This window comes from Psammomys obesus, unplaced genomic scaffold (genome assembly GCF_907164565.1).
Source record: "Psammomys obesus unplaced genomic scaffold, mPsaObe1.curated_primary_1811, whole genome shotgun sequence".
Taxonomy (NCBI): Eukaryota; Metazoa; Chordata; class Mammalia; order Rodentia; family Muridae; genus Psammomys; species Psammomys obesus.
This window is the reverse complement of record NW_026585895.1, coordinates 14135081-14152244: the sequence shown is the minus strand read 5'-3', so window position 1 is coordinate 14152244 and position 17164 is coordinate 14135081. Positions and strand designations below refer to the sequence as shown.

General features: G+C 44.3%; 1 protein-coding gene across 2 annotated transcripts in view; it reads left to right on the top strand.

Annotated features, from left to right (window-relative positions):
- Myo3b (myosin IIIB) overlaps positions 1-17164 on the top strand; it is a 306408-nt gene that overhangs the window by 107625 nt on the left and 181619 nt on the right. For both annotated transcript variants that reach the window (XM_055600477.1, XM_055600478.1), the window contains exon 8: positions 7316-7471. In XM_055600477.1, coding sequence (XP_055456452.1) covers positions 7316-7471 — 156 coding nt within the window. The remainder of the gene's footprint in view (positions 1-7315; positions 7472-17164) is intronic.

Sequence of the window (17164 nt, the reverse complement as noted above, 5' to 3'; positions counted from 1 at the left end):
ATGTGTGTGTACACATACACACACATATGCCAATAATAATAATAACAGTAATAACGAACTTACTTATTTTTTGAGATCTTCCTTGGCTGGGTATCCAGCAGAGGGCACGCTTGTAATAAGACATCCATTCCAGAAGGTGGCAGCACCATCAGCAACAGTAAAGCAGCCACCTCTCCCAGCAGGCCTTCCTATGGCTTTTTCTTAGACACACTTCTGTTTGCCCCTCATCAGTGCCCCCCATCAGATCCTGCTGCTTGGCTGGCCTGCTGAAAGCGGGGTTGTTCCTCAGGGCTCCCCCAGACGGATTCGGCTTGTTACCTGTCTGTGATACACTCTATCCAGGGACAAGCGGTGCTTGAGGATCTAAAATTTTTGTCTGCACACTTGAACACAGCCAGCGATTAGTCTGGGTTTTTCTAATTATTTAAAATGCTAAGGGATCAGAGATGGAGGAAAATGAACGGGTCTCTGCATTGGTGGCTTTTTCTCCAGCCAACATCTCTGGGGTGGTGTGTGTCTATGTGCGGCAACTGGGCCTTTGTGAGGTCTCTACTCCTGTGAATGGATTGTCTCCAAGAACAGTGCATCTTCTTTACGTCTGGAGATAGAGCCTGCCCTGTGTGCTGTAGACTTGATGGTTTGGCTTTAGACCACGCTGCATGTTTTCTTTCCTTATTTGAGTCATCAGGAGAAGAGGGAAGTTGCTCTTCATCCTTCAGTCTTAGAGTTGTCGCAATGTGACGATCTTTCTTTTCTCCTCCACTATGTCATCTTGCTCTGTTGGTGCCAACAGCCAAACACTCACCTGTTTTTCTCTCTACCCCTTCACCTCCCCAGCCAGGGACCTCAGGCAAGATGGCAACCATGGTGCGAGCACAGTGGTATGCAGGCAGGCAGGGCGCTGGGGAAGCAGCTGAGAGTTCTGTATCTAGATCCTCAGGCAGTGGGAAGAAAGAGACACTGGGCCTGGCTTGGCCTTTTAAAACCTCAAAGCCCACCCCCAGGAATGCACTTCCTCCAACAAAGCCACACCTCCTAATCCTTCTCAAGTAGTGCCACTCCCTGATGACTAAGCATTCATATATGAGCCTATGGGGGTCGTTCTTATTTAAACCATCAAATCTGCCCTTCCTATCTCCCGACTTCTTCACAAACTGTTCTCATTACAGATCTGCGGCAGAGGGAGGATGCTCCTCCCCTCCCCAATCTGAAGCAGCCCTCCTGCTTTCTCAGAGCTTTTTAGCAAATAAAGAGCCTTCCACTCAGATATCCGCAGAGCTGCCTGGCTGAGTTTTCAGCCATACATCTCATTTACTTGGTTCACCACCCCATCCCAGGCATGAAGTTAGCATGTAATTCCAGGTCTCAACAGCAAAACCTCCGAACATCAATGAAATGTGGCTAAATACTCCAGCACAGAGAAAGGGGGTTGTTCACCAAATTCATATGAGCAATGTCATTTCTCCCTTTCTTCCCTGCCTCCTCCCCTTGAGACATTAGTCACTTTAGGAAAATGCCTGTGTTTGTCAGTCTTGTTTTCCAGAATGGAAATTTTCTTCCAGAGCTCCAAGGGCTCTGCTGCTTAGCCTGTAATTACCATATCCTCAGGAGGATTTTCTCCTCTTGCCAGTCAGGCTTCTGTGTGATGATGATAGGAACTTCATGGCATCAAAGTGAGTCATGGGCCAGGGGAATGTTTGCTCAGATCAACATTGGTTCTGTGTCCTGTACCAATGGGGACACTTAATCTAAGCAGCAACCCTTAAGAAGGCAGCAGACAGTCTCAAAGACAAAATATAGACAAAGAAATGAGAGGAGACGAAAACCGTGAGGTTTGATGTAGCATTATCCCACTGTGTGGGAGAGGATTGCCCTCCTCTTGCTTTTTGTTTTTTGTTTTCCAAGCTCTTCGATATTTTTAGTTCTTGCCTTTTCAGCTGCTGTCTATCAAGTGTGCTTATTCATGGGTAAATCTTGATTCTTGGTAAACGGCTTCTCTGTACAGGCATCTGGGTTTTGGTTATGAAATGTCAGGTCATGGAGACAATGCAGCTGCATCTCCAGGATATCACCCCTCTATCTCCCACCCCACCCCCTCCTCCAGCTCCCCAGTGTCAGAGCCTAGCATGGCTCCTTGGGTTTTGCATGTTTGGGTTTACTGCAAATAGCAGCAACAACCTATTTAATGTGGGAACACAAATGAATCCTGAGAATTAATCTTCAGTCAAGAAAGCATGACAGAAAGTACTAGAACTTCAAGTCAGGTCCTGAATGGATTTCCTTCAAGGCTGATGCCTGCTCCATTTTTCTTCTGGTGGGTTTTTCTATCATATTCACGCTGTCTACTGTGGCCTTGTAAAGACAGGGCTTCTTACTGTTGAGGATATAAATACAATTTTATTATATTTTGCTTTGTATCCCTTACCACACACACACAACAACAACAACAACAAAAACAAAACACCTAACCTACTTAAAAAACGAGAGAGAGATTAAAAGAATACAGCAGTGAAAGATTTTACCTAGGGTTTAGTTTGCCTAAAGTCAATTAATGTTCAATTTTATTTTTCCTTAAGTGAAAGATTCTAAGAAGAACTGACTTGAGCCAACCATTTCCCGAGTTTGAGAAACTGTCTTCTATGGAAATAATAGCTTATGAATATCTCAGTGACAGTTGGGGATTCATGGGTCTTGTCTTGGTCTCCTAAGGGGAGAAATCTCTGTCCCTCATTCTAAAGACACAGCACTAATCAGAGCTTACAACAGAACTGCTAAGATGACATCTGTGGTGTGTGGTCTACTGATAGCAGGAAAACAGGAAAGGGAAAAAAATGTCTATGGCCAAGTAAGCTTGGAAACATCGACTCAAACAAAATTAAGTAATTTTAAATATCCCAGTGCTCATTAAAAACAATAAAAAGCTTCGATGTATTCAAACACATAATGAACCCCAAACTTAGAGAATCACTAGTATTCCCTAAACTTTGCTTATCAGGAAACTATTTCTTTTCTTCTTTCAATCTCTCTCTCTCTCCCCACCCTTCCTTCCCCTTAATAGAATACCACACATGACTAGTACTTTATCTAACTTACCTGGCACTGGCTGATCTCCATGTCCCATGTCAGGGATCCGTGCATTAGACATCCTTTGTAAACCCTGCTTAGGCCCTGGCTGGGGAGAATGTTCTGCAGCTGGACATTACAATCCTTGGCTTAACAAATACTTCTGAGAGGAGTAAGTACATTGAGCTGTCTGAGTTTCGCATGTTTGCCCTCCAGGACTGAAAGAGAACTCTCTCTTGTTGTGAAAAGTGCATGGAGGTACCCATTCTGAGAGTCAGCTTTGTCTTCATCCACTAACTGTCTGCTTGGAAATGACGAGCTGAAAGTCTTGAGCAGGAAGAGTAGGCCATCACTCTTCAAAGTCTCAAGCAATAATGATGATTCCTTGGTTAGATTTGGTAAAGGGAAGAAGGGCAGTATTTGCCCTTAGGTGCTCAAAAATGGTACCTGGAGAGGTGAAGGTGAGTGTGCTGATGGTTTCCTGGTTCCTAACTACACTTATCTGGTGCCTCGTGTCGACATAATTGATCTGTTCCCCCATAGAAATGCCTTCTGCCTCTTCTCTATAAACCTAGTTCATTCTAGTCCCCTCCAGCCTGGCTCAGGTTTTGCCAGCTCCGTGACTGACGTTTCTAACCACAGCCCCTGACTGTATTGCTTAGCACCCTATAGCCTGCCACTTTTAACGACACGGAGTAGAAAGTATGCTCCTGTGAAAGCTGGTCCAGGGCCTCCTCACTAACAGAATGACCTCAAGTCCCTCACACTGGAAAATGAGAATAGAAAATTTTGGCCAGGTGTCACGGTGTATGCCTATAGTTCTTGTATTCTGGAAACTGAGGCTGGAGGATTGAGAGCTTGGAGGTCAGCTTGGATTGCAAAACAGACTTAAAAAAAAAAAAAAAAGCAAGCACGCAAACCCAAAGAAAGTTGGAGCTTCAGGAGGTGGTTCATTTGGTGAAGTTTCTCCTTCAAAGGACATGAGGACCCAAGTGTGAATCCCCAGCACCCATGTAAAAAGGTGGGGCAGTGGTAGGCCTGAGGAAGGTGGGTTCCCAGCTCTTGCTGGCCAGCCTGTCTAGCTAGTCAGAGTGAGCTCCAGGGTCGCTGGAGACATGCCTCAAAAAATAAGATGGCGAGCAATTGAGGAAGGCACCTAAGGTTGACCTCTGACCTCCATACATATGTGTACACGCAGCCGTGTGCACATATGAACACACACACTACACGCACACACGCTAGAAAATCTTGATCCTTATGGCTCTGACACCCTGTATTTTTCTGTTTTTGCTTGTTTTGTTCTTTTGCGACAGGCTCTCATGTAGTCCAGACTGACCCGGAAGTCACTCTCATTCTGAAAATGACCTTGAACTTCTAATCCTCTTTCTTTTAACTCCCCAAAGCTGGGTGTCTTGCTGAGTGTTGGGTTTTTTTTTTTTTCCTGTTATTTGTTTTCTCCCTAAATATATAAGCAAACACCAGTTTTTACTGTCTCCTACATCCCTCTGGTCTTTCCAATTAAATTTATTGTAGACGCTTGAGGATAAATATCATAATTGTTCATGCATTAGTTTTACTTCGTCTGATTCTGGTGCAGCATAATAAATGTTTGCTGAGTAAATGGAACAAAATGATGCCCTATAATCTCACAGACAGAGCTTTTGGCTCCGTCTGTCAGTGTGATGACAATTCCTTTCAGACTTGAGCTTTGCCCCCCTCAGAACAAGGTATGCAGGGGTGTTTGAGAATTAAGGTTGTGCTCGCAAGGTCTTCCTGTCCTTCCCCTAAAAATCCTCCCCACACAGCTGAAGGTGCCCGTGTGCTGTTTAGCATTCCTCCCAGGCGTCCTCAGCTTCTCTTTGCTGATCCCGTGGTGTGCCTTTCCACCCACTCCAGCCCAAGAGGACTAACTTATCATCTTCCGGGGAACCGTGCCCACCATCTGATATTTGGATTGTCACAGGAACGGATTCACATGCTCCGGTCTTCCTCGTCGGACGCTCTGGCTTTGATAGCCATGCATTTATTTTCTCTTACCCACTCTGGGATGTAAAGCAAGACCCTCTCCAATCTGATCTTGCCACTTGTTGGAAGCCTTGCTTTGCCGGTAGATGTTGGCATCTACACTGTGTGAATAGACATCTTTAGCTGCTTCCCTTTCCACTGGGGACATGCACACTAAGGCCACCCAGAAGACTCTGTCTGCAGGCCTGTCCTCATGACCCCCCAGAACATACGTCCCCAAAAGGAAGGTAGAGATCCATTCTGCTCATTGCCCATTCATGCGCAGTGAAGTTTTTTATGCTGTGACCTCGTCCACATTTGGCTTTGTCCCGAGTCCCTCTGTGTGAATTACTGGCAGCAGTTAGCTGGGAAGGAAGGCTTCCCTAGTTCACTCTTTCTTTTCTTCCTCTTAAAAAAAAAAAGACATTTTTATTTACTATTGGAGTATGTGTGTTTATGTACATGTGAAGTGCTGGCTGAGGCCAGAAGAGGGAGTTTGATTCCCTGGAGCTGGAGTTACAGGCGGTGGTGAGCCCCCGGATATGGGTGCTAGAATCAGGTCTTGGATTCTCTGTAAGAGCAGTAATCATTAACATCAGAGCCCATCCCCTCTGAGGATCCAGGTCTGACTTCATCAGCCCTCCGGAGACACATGGCTATTTTATTTTAGGGGTTTTTATGGTCCACACTTAAGCCAGAGAGAAGAGCATCTCCTGGTTACCCACCAGACAGCCCTCTTGAGCTCCTTCTCTTCCGGGCAAGCAGTGACTGAAATGTGTTTTCCCTTGACAGTCGCACAGACACATGAATATACATGGGATCCAGGGGAGTGCCCCCCCCCCCCCCCCGGAAGACAACAGCAGCCTTTTGTGAGCTTGTGTGCTGATTTTGTATTGTTGCTAGGAAAAATAACAGGCTATACAAATCGCCCTGGGCCTATAAAAGTCAGATGATTGATTTCTCCCTGTGGCAAGGTGGAGGTGGTATTTATAGTTGTGGACATCAGTCTGGAGACCTTCTGGGTGCTGTTGGCTTTTCTAGCTGCAAACCCCAGTTCTAGGAGCCCTCAAGCCATCCTCAAATGGACTGACCCCGGGAAGGTTACCGATTATCCTTTGGGACTGGAAGGTAAGGGATGGGAAAATGTTTTGAAGTGAAAACTGCAAAGCTTAAAGCGAGGTGTAAATCTGACAACTGGGATTGCTGTGAAGAATTCAGCTTAAATGCACTGTCAGAGACACTCTGAGGGTGCTGAGCTTGTAGCTGTTTGTCGGGGCTTTGGGCTGCTGCTGGCATGCTGCTGTTGGGAAAGACACAGCTGTTGATGACATTGAGTGGGCGGAAGGGCATTCCGTATTTATCCTGAGCCTCCTTAGTTAGCTCGAGACTGAAAGATGCCTTAACTTCCTCCTCTGATCCAGGGCAGCTACTCAGAATAGAAAGACGGTGGTGATTGGAGTGGTGTTCATCAGATTCCATTTCACTAGAGATCGGCAAAATCGTCCTAGCACAGAGCGTGCAGACACACGCATGGAGTCACTGTTTTCTTTAGATAGGTCATTGAGGAAGCCAGTTCACAGGTGAAGGCTCTAACCGGTCTACTGCAGAGGAGTTCAAAAGGAACCTGACTTTCACCGTTGTGAATGGACTTTTTGTTCCCACTTTGCATAATTCCATCACAATTCAGCAGAACCGTGGGCCTTGAGCTTTCTGTTATTAGGCTTTTCATTCAGAAAACATTAGATCTCAATGGCTGTGCTTTTCTGTTTCTTGCAGGTTCGTTTCTTTCTTTCGTTTTTTTTTTTTTCTTTTCTTTTTGCAAGATCCTAAATGCATCTCCTCACCCTCCCACCAATCAAATAAGAACATCTGCTATATGAGATAGATGAGATTTAGGTGAGGTGATAGGTCTCAATTCTATATGCTCCTAAGTAAACTTCCTTCTCTTGAAAATGCTTTTTTAAGCAGTCTACTTTTTAAAAATGTTTTAAATACTTTACAGTAAGTTGAGGGTAAATAATGAGCTTTTATTATTTACTGACTAAAATATAAAGTAGATTTCTGATATTTTGACTTATTCAATTCATGCAATTTTTCTAATTTTTGGTACATGCTTCAAAGGAAAGAGCTGTATAGGGCTACGATCAAGTATGTCATCATGTCTGCTTGCCTCCTCTCTCCTACATTCCTAGGGAAAGAGAATGTCCAATGTTACACTTCAGAATGATTTCTTGATTTTTGCAAACAGGTGTCTTATTAAAGATTTTGAAAAGCGGCCTTCGGTCACCCATCTCTTGGAGCACCCATTCATCCGAGGAACTCAAGGCAAGGTTTTGTTTCTGCAAAAAGAGCTGGCCAAGGTGCTCCAGGACCAGAAGCGGCTGAACCCTGTGGCTAAAACCAGGTACGTTCTCTGTGTCGCTCTGGATTCTTCCCCCGGCTGTTGGGAAAGAGGAGTGGACTGTGCTTTGTCCCACCTTTTCGCCAGTAGCAACCACACCCTTGCATTTTCAGAGTTTCATTGGTGGGTCTTTAATTAAGCATGTCTTGTGGATGAGTTGGGGATTCAGAAACAAACGGCCCATTTGCATCGCTGTGACCATTTTATCTCAAATGACTGGAATTCCACTATCCTCATATTCAGCTCTTAGCTCTCATCAAAAACATAGTTAGGAAATTGTCTCCTGTGCCAATGAACTCAAGGCTCTTCCCCACTTTTTCTTTTAACAGATTTAATGTGTCTGGTTTTATGTTGAGGTCTTTGATCTGCTTGGACTTTAGTTTTGTGCAGGGTGATAAATATGGATCTATTTTCATTTTTCTTCTTGTAGACATCCAGTTAGACTAGTACCATTTGTTGAAGATGCTGTCCTTTTTCCATTGTATGGTTTTGGCATCTTTGTCAAGAATCAATTATCCATAGGTGTGTGGGTTTATTTCTGGGTCTTTTATTCTATTTCATTGATCCACCATTTTGTTTCTATGCCAGTACCATGTAGTTTTTATTACTATTGCTCTGTAGTACAGCTTGAGAAACAGGAAACAGGACAGGAGCTCACCACAGAAGGCCTCTGAAAGACTACCCGCAGTATATCAAAGCAGATGCTGAGGCTCTTAACCAAACTTTGGGTAGAGTGGAGAGAATCTTATGAAAGAAGGGGGAGATAGAAAGACCTGGAGGGGACAGGAGCTCCACAAGAAAAGCAACAAAACCAAGAAATTTGGCACAGAGGTCTTTTCTGAGACTGATACTCTAACCAAGAACCATGCATGGAGATAACCTAGAACCCATACACAGATGTAGCCCATGGCAGCTCAGTATCCAAGTGGGTCCCTTAGTAAGGGGAACAGGGACTGTCTCTGACATGAACTCAGTGGTTGGCTCTTTGATCACCTCCCCCTGAGGGGGGAGCAGCCTTACCAGGCCACAGAGGAAGACAATGCAGCCAGTCCTGATGAGACCTGATAGGCTAGGGTCAGATGGAAGGGGAGGAAGACTTCCCCTATCAGTGGACTTGTTGAGGGGCATGGGAGGAGATGTGGGTGTGATTGGGAGGTAATGAGAGAGGGGGCTACAGCTGGGGTACAAAGTGAATAAACTGTAATTAATATAAAAAATAAAATAAATTTAAAAAAATGTAGTTAGCTGGATGGTGGTGGCACAGGTGAGACAGGTGGATCTCTGTGAGTTCGAGGCCAGCCTGGTCTACAGAGAGAGAGTTCTAGGACAACCAGGGCTACACCTAGAAACCCTGTCTTGAAAAATAAAAATAAATAAAAATGTAACTGCAAAATAGCCATGGCTACAATTATATGAAAAGGCTTTACCTGGCTGTTGCAGAGCAGGGAACATACATCGACTATATGAACACGCCATTGAAAGAGTGTGTGTTAAATGCCAGAGGCTTTTCCTTTGATGGGCTCTGAGTCCTTTCTCTCTTTGTTAAAAATTCTGCAGAATTATTTTAGTTTTGTTTCTTTTTTGTTTATGCTATCTGAAGCAACCAGGACTCCTTCTACATGGCTCTATCCCTCTCCGTCACTTTTAAAGGGCAGATTTTGTTTGAAGGATGTTTATTTTTAGGAGGTGGGAGCAAGTCTTTAAAACTCTGTTCTGTGTGAATCTCTAACAAACAGATCTTTGATTTCTGTCCAGAGGGTGGCAGGATTTCTCTTTTAGAAAAAAAAAAAAAAAAAAAAGGTAATTGCAAACAAAGCTCCCCTGCTCAGCAATCACTTGGTTTTTATGAATCTGGCCAGAATGCTGATAAGCACCAGTCCAGTATTATTAAAAGAACATTCAGAGTGCCAGCGGTGAAGAAATAAAACAGCATAAGTCAGTTCCAGAGATATCCCTGTATTCTGCAGAAAACCGTTTACAAACCTAAAAGCCAAAGCCAGGCCTGCCGGAGATGGAATTTCAAGGTGACCGTGTTGCGCTGATTTTCTCTGTTGTCACAGGTTTCTGTGGAGGATGATGCAAAGCAAACATTTTCCTATCTGTCTCCCTGCCGTGGCCATTTCTGTCTCTGGCTAGCCGATAGGGCAGAGAGATGCAAACTTGTGCTTCAGGCCAGGGGAACACGAAGCCCTCTTCCCTTTCGTTTCTGTACACCAGCCTCCTCCACACAGTCACACTCCACCAAAATGAAGACAAGATACAAACACTCGTAAAGCAACCCTAAGGAAACCCAATCCTTAAGCGTTTAAGTTAGACCCAACTTCTATCTCGGTTCCACCAGAGCACCAGAAGCACCAGTGGCTTCTAAGACTTATCAAGCCTGGCACTTCTGCCCTGTTTTGCCTGCATGGATCTACATTCTCAATTTAAACACTTCTCCCCCCTCCCCCCACCCTCTACCCTTAGAAAATCATGATGCCATGCATGCTCAGGCTCTTGCTCTCATTGCTCTTTGCCAAATCTTTTGATGTTGAAATCGTGGTAGGTGGTAAAGGCTCCTCATGGGCCTTTGTAATCTCCAGTTTCATTCTGTTCTTTGTGTTCCTTTGAACCATCATTTAAAAAAAAAAATACAACCTCACAAATACGTATCAGAACAATGAACAGCCCTTTCCTTAGGAGGTAGGAAATGAATTCCAAAGGGAACACAGTGTAATTGCTACTAATTCTGCCATGACTTCCTCCCGGGGACTAGCAAGGTGTTGGCTGTATAGATGTTTTCTGAACCCACCAGGAAAAGCTCTCAGCCGTCGTTTGCAGCTGGCTAGCTGTGGCTTTCCACTCAAGGTGGAGAAAACAAAGAGTAACAGAGGTGAGAACACGGATGAATGAGAAAAAGCCCCCTCATTTCTCGGCGCTGATGCCCACTCACCAGGCAGGGCAACCCGATGATGAAAACCACAGGCTTTCCCAGGTTTGGGTTGTAGCTCGTCTGCTTGCTGGAGAAGTTATTTAACTTTTTTCTCCTTCTTAACTCTCTCTTATAAAGTGGGGATTATTTTGATTGTGCACTGAATCCATACATAAAAGTTTAGGATGGCTCTGGCTATAGTGTTATCTGTCAATACATGTTGGTCATAGAAAAAAAAAAAACAAAACGATGCACAATCTGTTTAGAGTCCTTCACTTCTTTTTAACATTGGGGTCTTAGGATTTCTTTTGCTCTGATGAGCCACTATAAGTAAGTTGGAGAGGAAAGGGTTTATTTCGCTTACTCCTCATTATCACTGCTCATCATCAAAGGCATTAGGGGCAGGAACTCAAACAGGACAGGAGCCTGGAGGCAGGAGCTGATGCAGAGGCCATGGAGGGGTGCTGCTTACTGGCTTGCTCCTTATAGCTTGCTCAGCCTGCTTTCTTATAATACCCCAAACCACCAGCTCAGCGGTGGCTCTGCTCAGAATAGGCTGGGCCCTCCTACATCAATCAGGAATTAAGAAGTTGTCTTCCAGGTTTGGCTACATCCAGTCCTGTACAGGCAATTTCTCAGCTGAGGTTCCCTCCACTCTGATGACACTAGCATGTGCCCAGTTGACATCAACTAGCCAGTACAACTACCTTTCTTTTGCCCTTCATCTGTGAAAATCCATCTTTTTAATCCATCAGAGAAGATCATGAAAATAAACACTTCGGAGGCACCAAAGGTTAAAAGTATTGATTTCTAGCTCTTTCTCAAAATCAAATTTATTCATTTATTCTTTGTAGAAACATTTACATGTGTAGGTGTCAGGCCCTAAGCTGAGCAGAGGAACTGCAAAGGCAAACCAGATCTGGTTCTTGATAAAATGCTAATAGTCTTTGTACCACATAGACAAGAATCAGATAACAGAGCTGTTCTTAACCTGTGGGTCGGGACTCCTTTGGCAACCTGTGATCTCTAAAATATTTATGTTACGATTCCTAACCGTGCAAAATTACAGTTATGAAGCAGCAACAAAAATAGTTTTATGGGGGGCGGGGAGAATCACCACATCATGAGGAACTGTATTAAAATGTTGAAGCACTGGGAAGGTTAAGTACCACTGAGGTAAGAGCACACATATCTAGATAAGGAAGGCCCAGGGAAGACATTAAAGAGAAAAATCAAGGAATTTCGCCAGGAAGTGGCTGAGCTAAGATTTAAACCTGGCAGAGCCAGTGGTTCACATTTTCCTCCTGCCGCACGACCATCAGTGCAGAAAAATGAGTCTATCATCCCAGCTCCAATACTCTTGTCTCTTCTGCCTTGTTCAGAAAAATCGTAACCGGTAGGGTCATGGGCCTTAAGCATGATCCTGAAGATCAAATAGGAGACAGATGGGAAGGAAGTTATTGGGGGGTGGAGAACAATAGCCAGGAGCACCTGGGCTGGAGAGAGAGTGGGGAGTTCTGGGAACTAGCTGGCACCGTTGGAGCTGTGTGTGGGCCAGGAAAGGAAGAGAAAGAAAGTAAGGGAATGATTTATAATAAAAAAGAAGAAGAAGAAAGGGAAGGTCAGGCCCGTGGACCTAAGGACGTCAGACTTGTGACTTAGGCTCTCTCTCTTAGTATCTTGAGTATCTTGTGATTTCTACTGATTTCAGTGTAAACAAGGGCAGGGATTGGAGATAATGAATTTCATGTGATGGACACTTATTAACTAAAGGACCAAACCTTTGCCCCTTCCCCACTGCCCAGGAATCAACCTGGCTGTGAGCGGGTACTGCGGGCTAGTCGTTGGTCACAGGATATGGGACCTTTTTCTCTGAAACTTATACGAAGAGACCCTTACTTAGCATTCTGGGCCTGAATTCTTCTTAAAACCCCTATCATGCTGTCTTTGTGTGGTGTTACCAACTCTAATAAGTCTCTCACTCCAAAGGACAAGCTGCCTCGGTATCCCTCTCGAATATCATCAATCCCAAGGACCCCTAAAAGGCAGAAGATAGTGCTAAGTCAAGATTCCATTTGGAAATGGTTATCTTGGTTATAATAAGCAGATAAGACCAGCATTCCAACGTGTAGGAGCAAAGTTAGGCATCACGGGGGCTGGGTTACAATGCAGCAGAGAACACGCCATGTGTGGAGGAGGGCTTGAGATAGGAGGCCCATCTTAGCTCTTGTGGGCATAGCTCTTCTGCATGCATCAGCTTTATGGAGAAGCAGAGCCTGAGGCAAGCTTGTTTCACTTCCTGTCTACCCAGATCTATATCCCCATAGCTTTAGGGTTCTACCTATGAAGTCTTATGGGGATCCGAAGGCAGAAGCAACACCAGATCATGGAGATTTGGTCAGTCTCATTCCACGATGTTGATGATCTTGTACACATAACACCTCCAGGGAAGCTAAATTTTCCCAACAACATAGATCTAATTTAGGCACAATAGTTAAGACTCTAAAATTTTCACCCTCTTAAAGAAGGTAAGAATTTCTTAGCATCTGTAGACAACAGTTTAAGGCTACATGTCTCTCAACTTGTCCGAGGAGATGCTTTCAAGCAATTTTATTTTTTGATGATGCCGGCCCCTATCTCCTTGACCTTCGAAAGGTCTTCCTTCCCAAACTCCTTTTGCAAGTCCATGAATTTATTACTATCACCCTGTATATAGCCTCACTGTTAAAGATCAGAGCACTAGACTTAAAACGTGCATTTTATCACTTCACAAGAGTCATGAGGAGAAGGAAAAAAAAATCGCAGTCTGGAATGTGATGGAGGCAGGGAAGGCCCTGGGTGGCTGCGCTGTGACCATGAACTCAACCGTGAGCCTCAGGAAAATGACAAGTTCTAGTATGTCCTGCCCCTGCAGGTGGCTAGGGGCTTGCTGGGATGACAAATGTTAAACCGTCAAATGCCAAAGGTCTACTCTAAGTATTATTTGCTCGGAGAATTTAGTAACAGTTATTTTTCCCTGTTATGCTTAATGGCTTTTTGGATTCTGCCCTTGTAATTTGCCTGGGGCTGATTAAAGCAATGACTTCACTTGTTCTGATTTCTTTTCAACCTGCAGTGGTGACCTTTAAAAACAGATTTCTCACTTCTTTCCTGCCAAGCTTTTCCCAGCCTGCCTTGCTCCTCCCCCTTCCACTTGCAAGTATGTATGTGCACATATACGCTGCACAGCTGTATGGACCCCTGGTGCTCGTGTGGATGAAGCCTCCGGAGTGGCCACAGGACATGCTGAGGGCGCTGCCCGTGTGGAAGCTAAAGATCTTCTTTTCTCTCCAACGGAGAAGAAATAATTCTGGGTCTTGATATAATCAGTATCATCCCCTCCCCACCGCCCTGCTGTGTGAACGAACTGATATTTACGCCTCTGCTTTTGTCCCTGACTCTTGTTGCTGTCCGGTAGGAATAGTACCAAATGCTGTTTTATAAGACTGATAATCCAATGCCAATTTGTTAGAAATATGGCCAAAACTGCATAGGTGAAAAGTGGGCAGTTGCTATAATGCTTTCTGCTCAAATCGTTTACTCTTTTGAAGTCTATATGTTTGCTTGAGAACTTTAACCCTAAGTTACAGGTCAACATCTAGCTCATGGAGCCATGGGCTCCAAATGCGACTAGTATCTAGTCTATATTTGACTCATCATAGACTCAGTATGAGTCACGTGGGTGGTCTGTGGTGGTTTGTCTTTTACTGGTTGCATTATTGTATAGCTCCCGTCAGATGAAATGGTTCAGAAGGTACACTGAAATGGAAATGCTTTGGATGGAGGATTTGACATCACAGACTGGTGCTGTAACTCAGTGCTTTCCTTACTGTTTGGAGTCACAGATTATGATGATAAGGAAATGGTCCCTGCTCTCTGTCCATGACTGTAGAGGCCTCGGGCCACTGTCTCTGAGCCTGGATCCTCTTCCTCATCCCCTCTCTTCCTTGTCTCTGCTCTTGCTCTCCCTCAATCCCTAGCAAACATCATCACCTCCTTTAAACATGGACTGTGATAGACATGTTAGTCTTTCTTCCTTCCTTCCATTTCCACCTTGGGAGGAAAGGAAGAGCTGTGATCTGGAAACGGAGGAAGAAGGGCAGAAATAATCTCCATGATGACTCTGCCAGGGGGCAGCTGTCTAAAGACTGCAGGGCAGAGAGTAGCTCTCGGTAGTGAATGGCTCGTGAGTATCAGGTGAGAGAGTCCATTCCCCTCATGCTCTTGGGTCATGATTTAGAGTGCTTCCTTCTATCACTTATGTGGGGGTAACACCACATCTCATATCCCAACCCCGTGTGGGGCTCCTGAACCCGTTTGTGCCCTCTATGTGGAGTCTCTGCTTGGAGACAGGAGTCTAAGGGGTTAAGGACACCCTTTGGGTGAGAAGGAGACTCACACACAGGACTTACCTGTCATAAGGATGGGGCTGTTAAAGAGCACCACCCAAAACTGCTTCACCATAGCATAGCATAGAGAGAAGACACTATCAGAACCACTTTAGTGCTCTGAAAAATCTCTCTTCCCACACATGAGCGGTGCCAAGGAAGACAGTCCGCAAAAGCCTGCCATCGGCTCCATACACGTCCATAGTTGTCTTAGAGATCTCAGCCCATCTCTAGCTGTCTGCTCTTCAGATCCTTGGGTTTAATGATTCAGACTTGCCCAGGTTTCTACCTTAAGCTACAAATTTCATCACTGCTTCCTGGACTCTGAAGTCTGCATCCAACCCAGCCCCAGACCACACAGCCTGCCCTCTTAGCTTCAAACCCCACACGCTGCACACCTCATAAACACAAGCAGGAAATATAGAAAAAGGCAGGAGAGATGTTGATGGAACTTCAGAATGTCCTCTGAGCCATTAAAGCTGTACTTCAGCCAAGAGCACTCTTCTTAGAAGACACTTTAGTGACACGATTGCTCTAGGCACACAGCTTACTCAATATTTCAGGACTTAAGTACTCATTTGGAACACACAGTATTTCTGGATGTTTATATGTGTATAAAGTATGTTAAAAGTAGAAATAGTGAGGGGCTAGAGAGGTGGCTCAGTGGCTAAGAGCACTGTTTGTTCTTCCAGAGGGCCAGAGTTCAATTCCCAGCAGGCACATACATGGTAGTTCACAACCATCTATACAGGGATCTGATGCCCTCTAATGGCACATAGGTATACATGCAGTTAGGGCAGTGATACACACTAAATGAATAAATCTTTTTTTTAATAGAAATAATGGACAGCATGCTTTGCATGACAAAACAAAACAAATCCACACCGTACTATATACCTTTATTTAATAAAATGTCTTCTACTATTACCCCATCACTTTAATGTGTCTATTCACCTAAGATTTGGAATATTCAACCCTGTTGGGGACCCTGCAAGCATCATGGTTGGCAGGGAAACAGTCCACAAGAGGGGAAGATGAAACTCAGGTCAGCATGTTAGAGGCACCTGGTTAAAACTTCCGAAGTCTGATCTCGTGGTTTATTTTTCTTGCACATTTAAGCACAGTAAAACTTTAGAAAGAGGTTTTCTCGTACAATAATGACGCCACAGCTTTGGGCAGAGCTATGTTAAAACTCTCTTGCAAAGAAGCAAAGCACCTGTGACCTTCTCAATAAGGACCAGTTCTACTGACTGGTCCCCAGTGCTCAGGGTAAGGGCTAAGGAGGAGGGATTTGTAATAAGCATAGTGAGAGTCTATTGATGGAGGATGCAGTGTACATGGGACCTCGTTCATAAGGAGGCTAAGCTCAGGACAAGGGATCACAGCACCCCCTCCAACGTTCTTCATGACCAGCCATTTTCTTCCTTTGCAGAACAACTGCCTGAGTGTTTAACAAGTCTGGTTCCTCCAATGCTTTTTCTAAGCTGTGCCTCCTACACAACCCAACTATTTTTTGTTTGTTTGGTTGTTTTGTTTTTGTTTTTCTTTTTCTTTTTCAAGATAGGGTTTCTCTGGGTAGCCCTGGCTATCCTGGAACTCACACTGTAGAACAGGCTGGCCTCAAACTCACAGATCTCTCTGCCTCTGCCTCCCAAATACTGGGATTAAAGGCATGAGCCACCACTGCCTAGCCAAGTCCAAGTATTTTAAAGTTGAATTTCTATAATTTTTATATTAAAGTATTTGGCAAAAAATTGTTAGCAGATGCTGTTCTTAAGATTGGGCACTAGAGGGAGGATGAGAGTTTTGGGAAATCTGAATTTGTAGTTGCTAGTAAGAACAAACCACTTGGCTCAGGAAAACAGAAAAACAAAATTAAACCAAATTTAATTTTGTTGATTTTAACTAAAAGTACACAAACGTAAGACTTTTAATAACTTTTTCTACAGCCTAAGATTTTTTGTTTTTTAAAGATAAGCATTGAGATCAGTGTTTTTAACTCTCCAAGCCCCACAGGAGGGAAATGAAGCAGGCATCTTTTTTTCAGAGAAACACTAATTGGAGAGGGCAAATACAGCTACTGGAATGTGTGTCTGTGTGTATGTGCGTGTGTGTCTGAACCAGGGCACTGGTCTTTGTCAGAGTGGGAATCTTGCATCAGTATCAACTCGCCAGCTACAATCTTGAGCAAATGCTAACTCTGAGGACTAACTCGCCCATCAGTAGGAGAGAAGGTCAGACAGTGCTAATAATAGTAATTAAAGTATCCTTTCAAGGTTGTTCTGTTTAAATCATTGTGGGAAGATTTTTTTAAGGAGATGCAGGCTCATCCGCCTGACTTTCAGAGGTTAGAGGCGT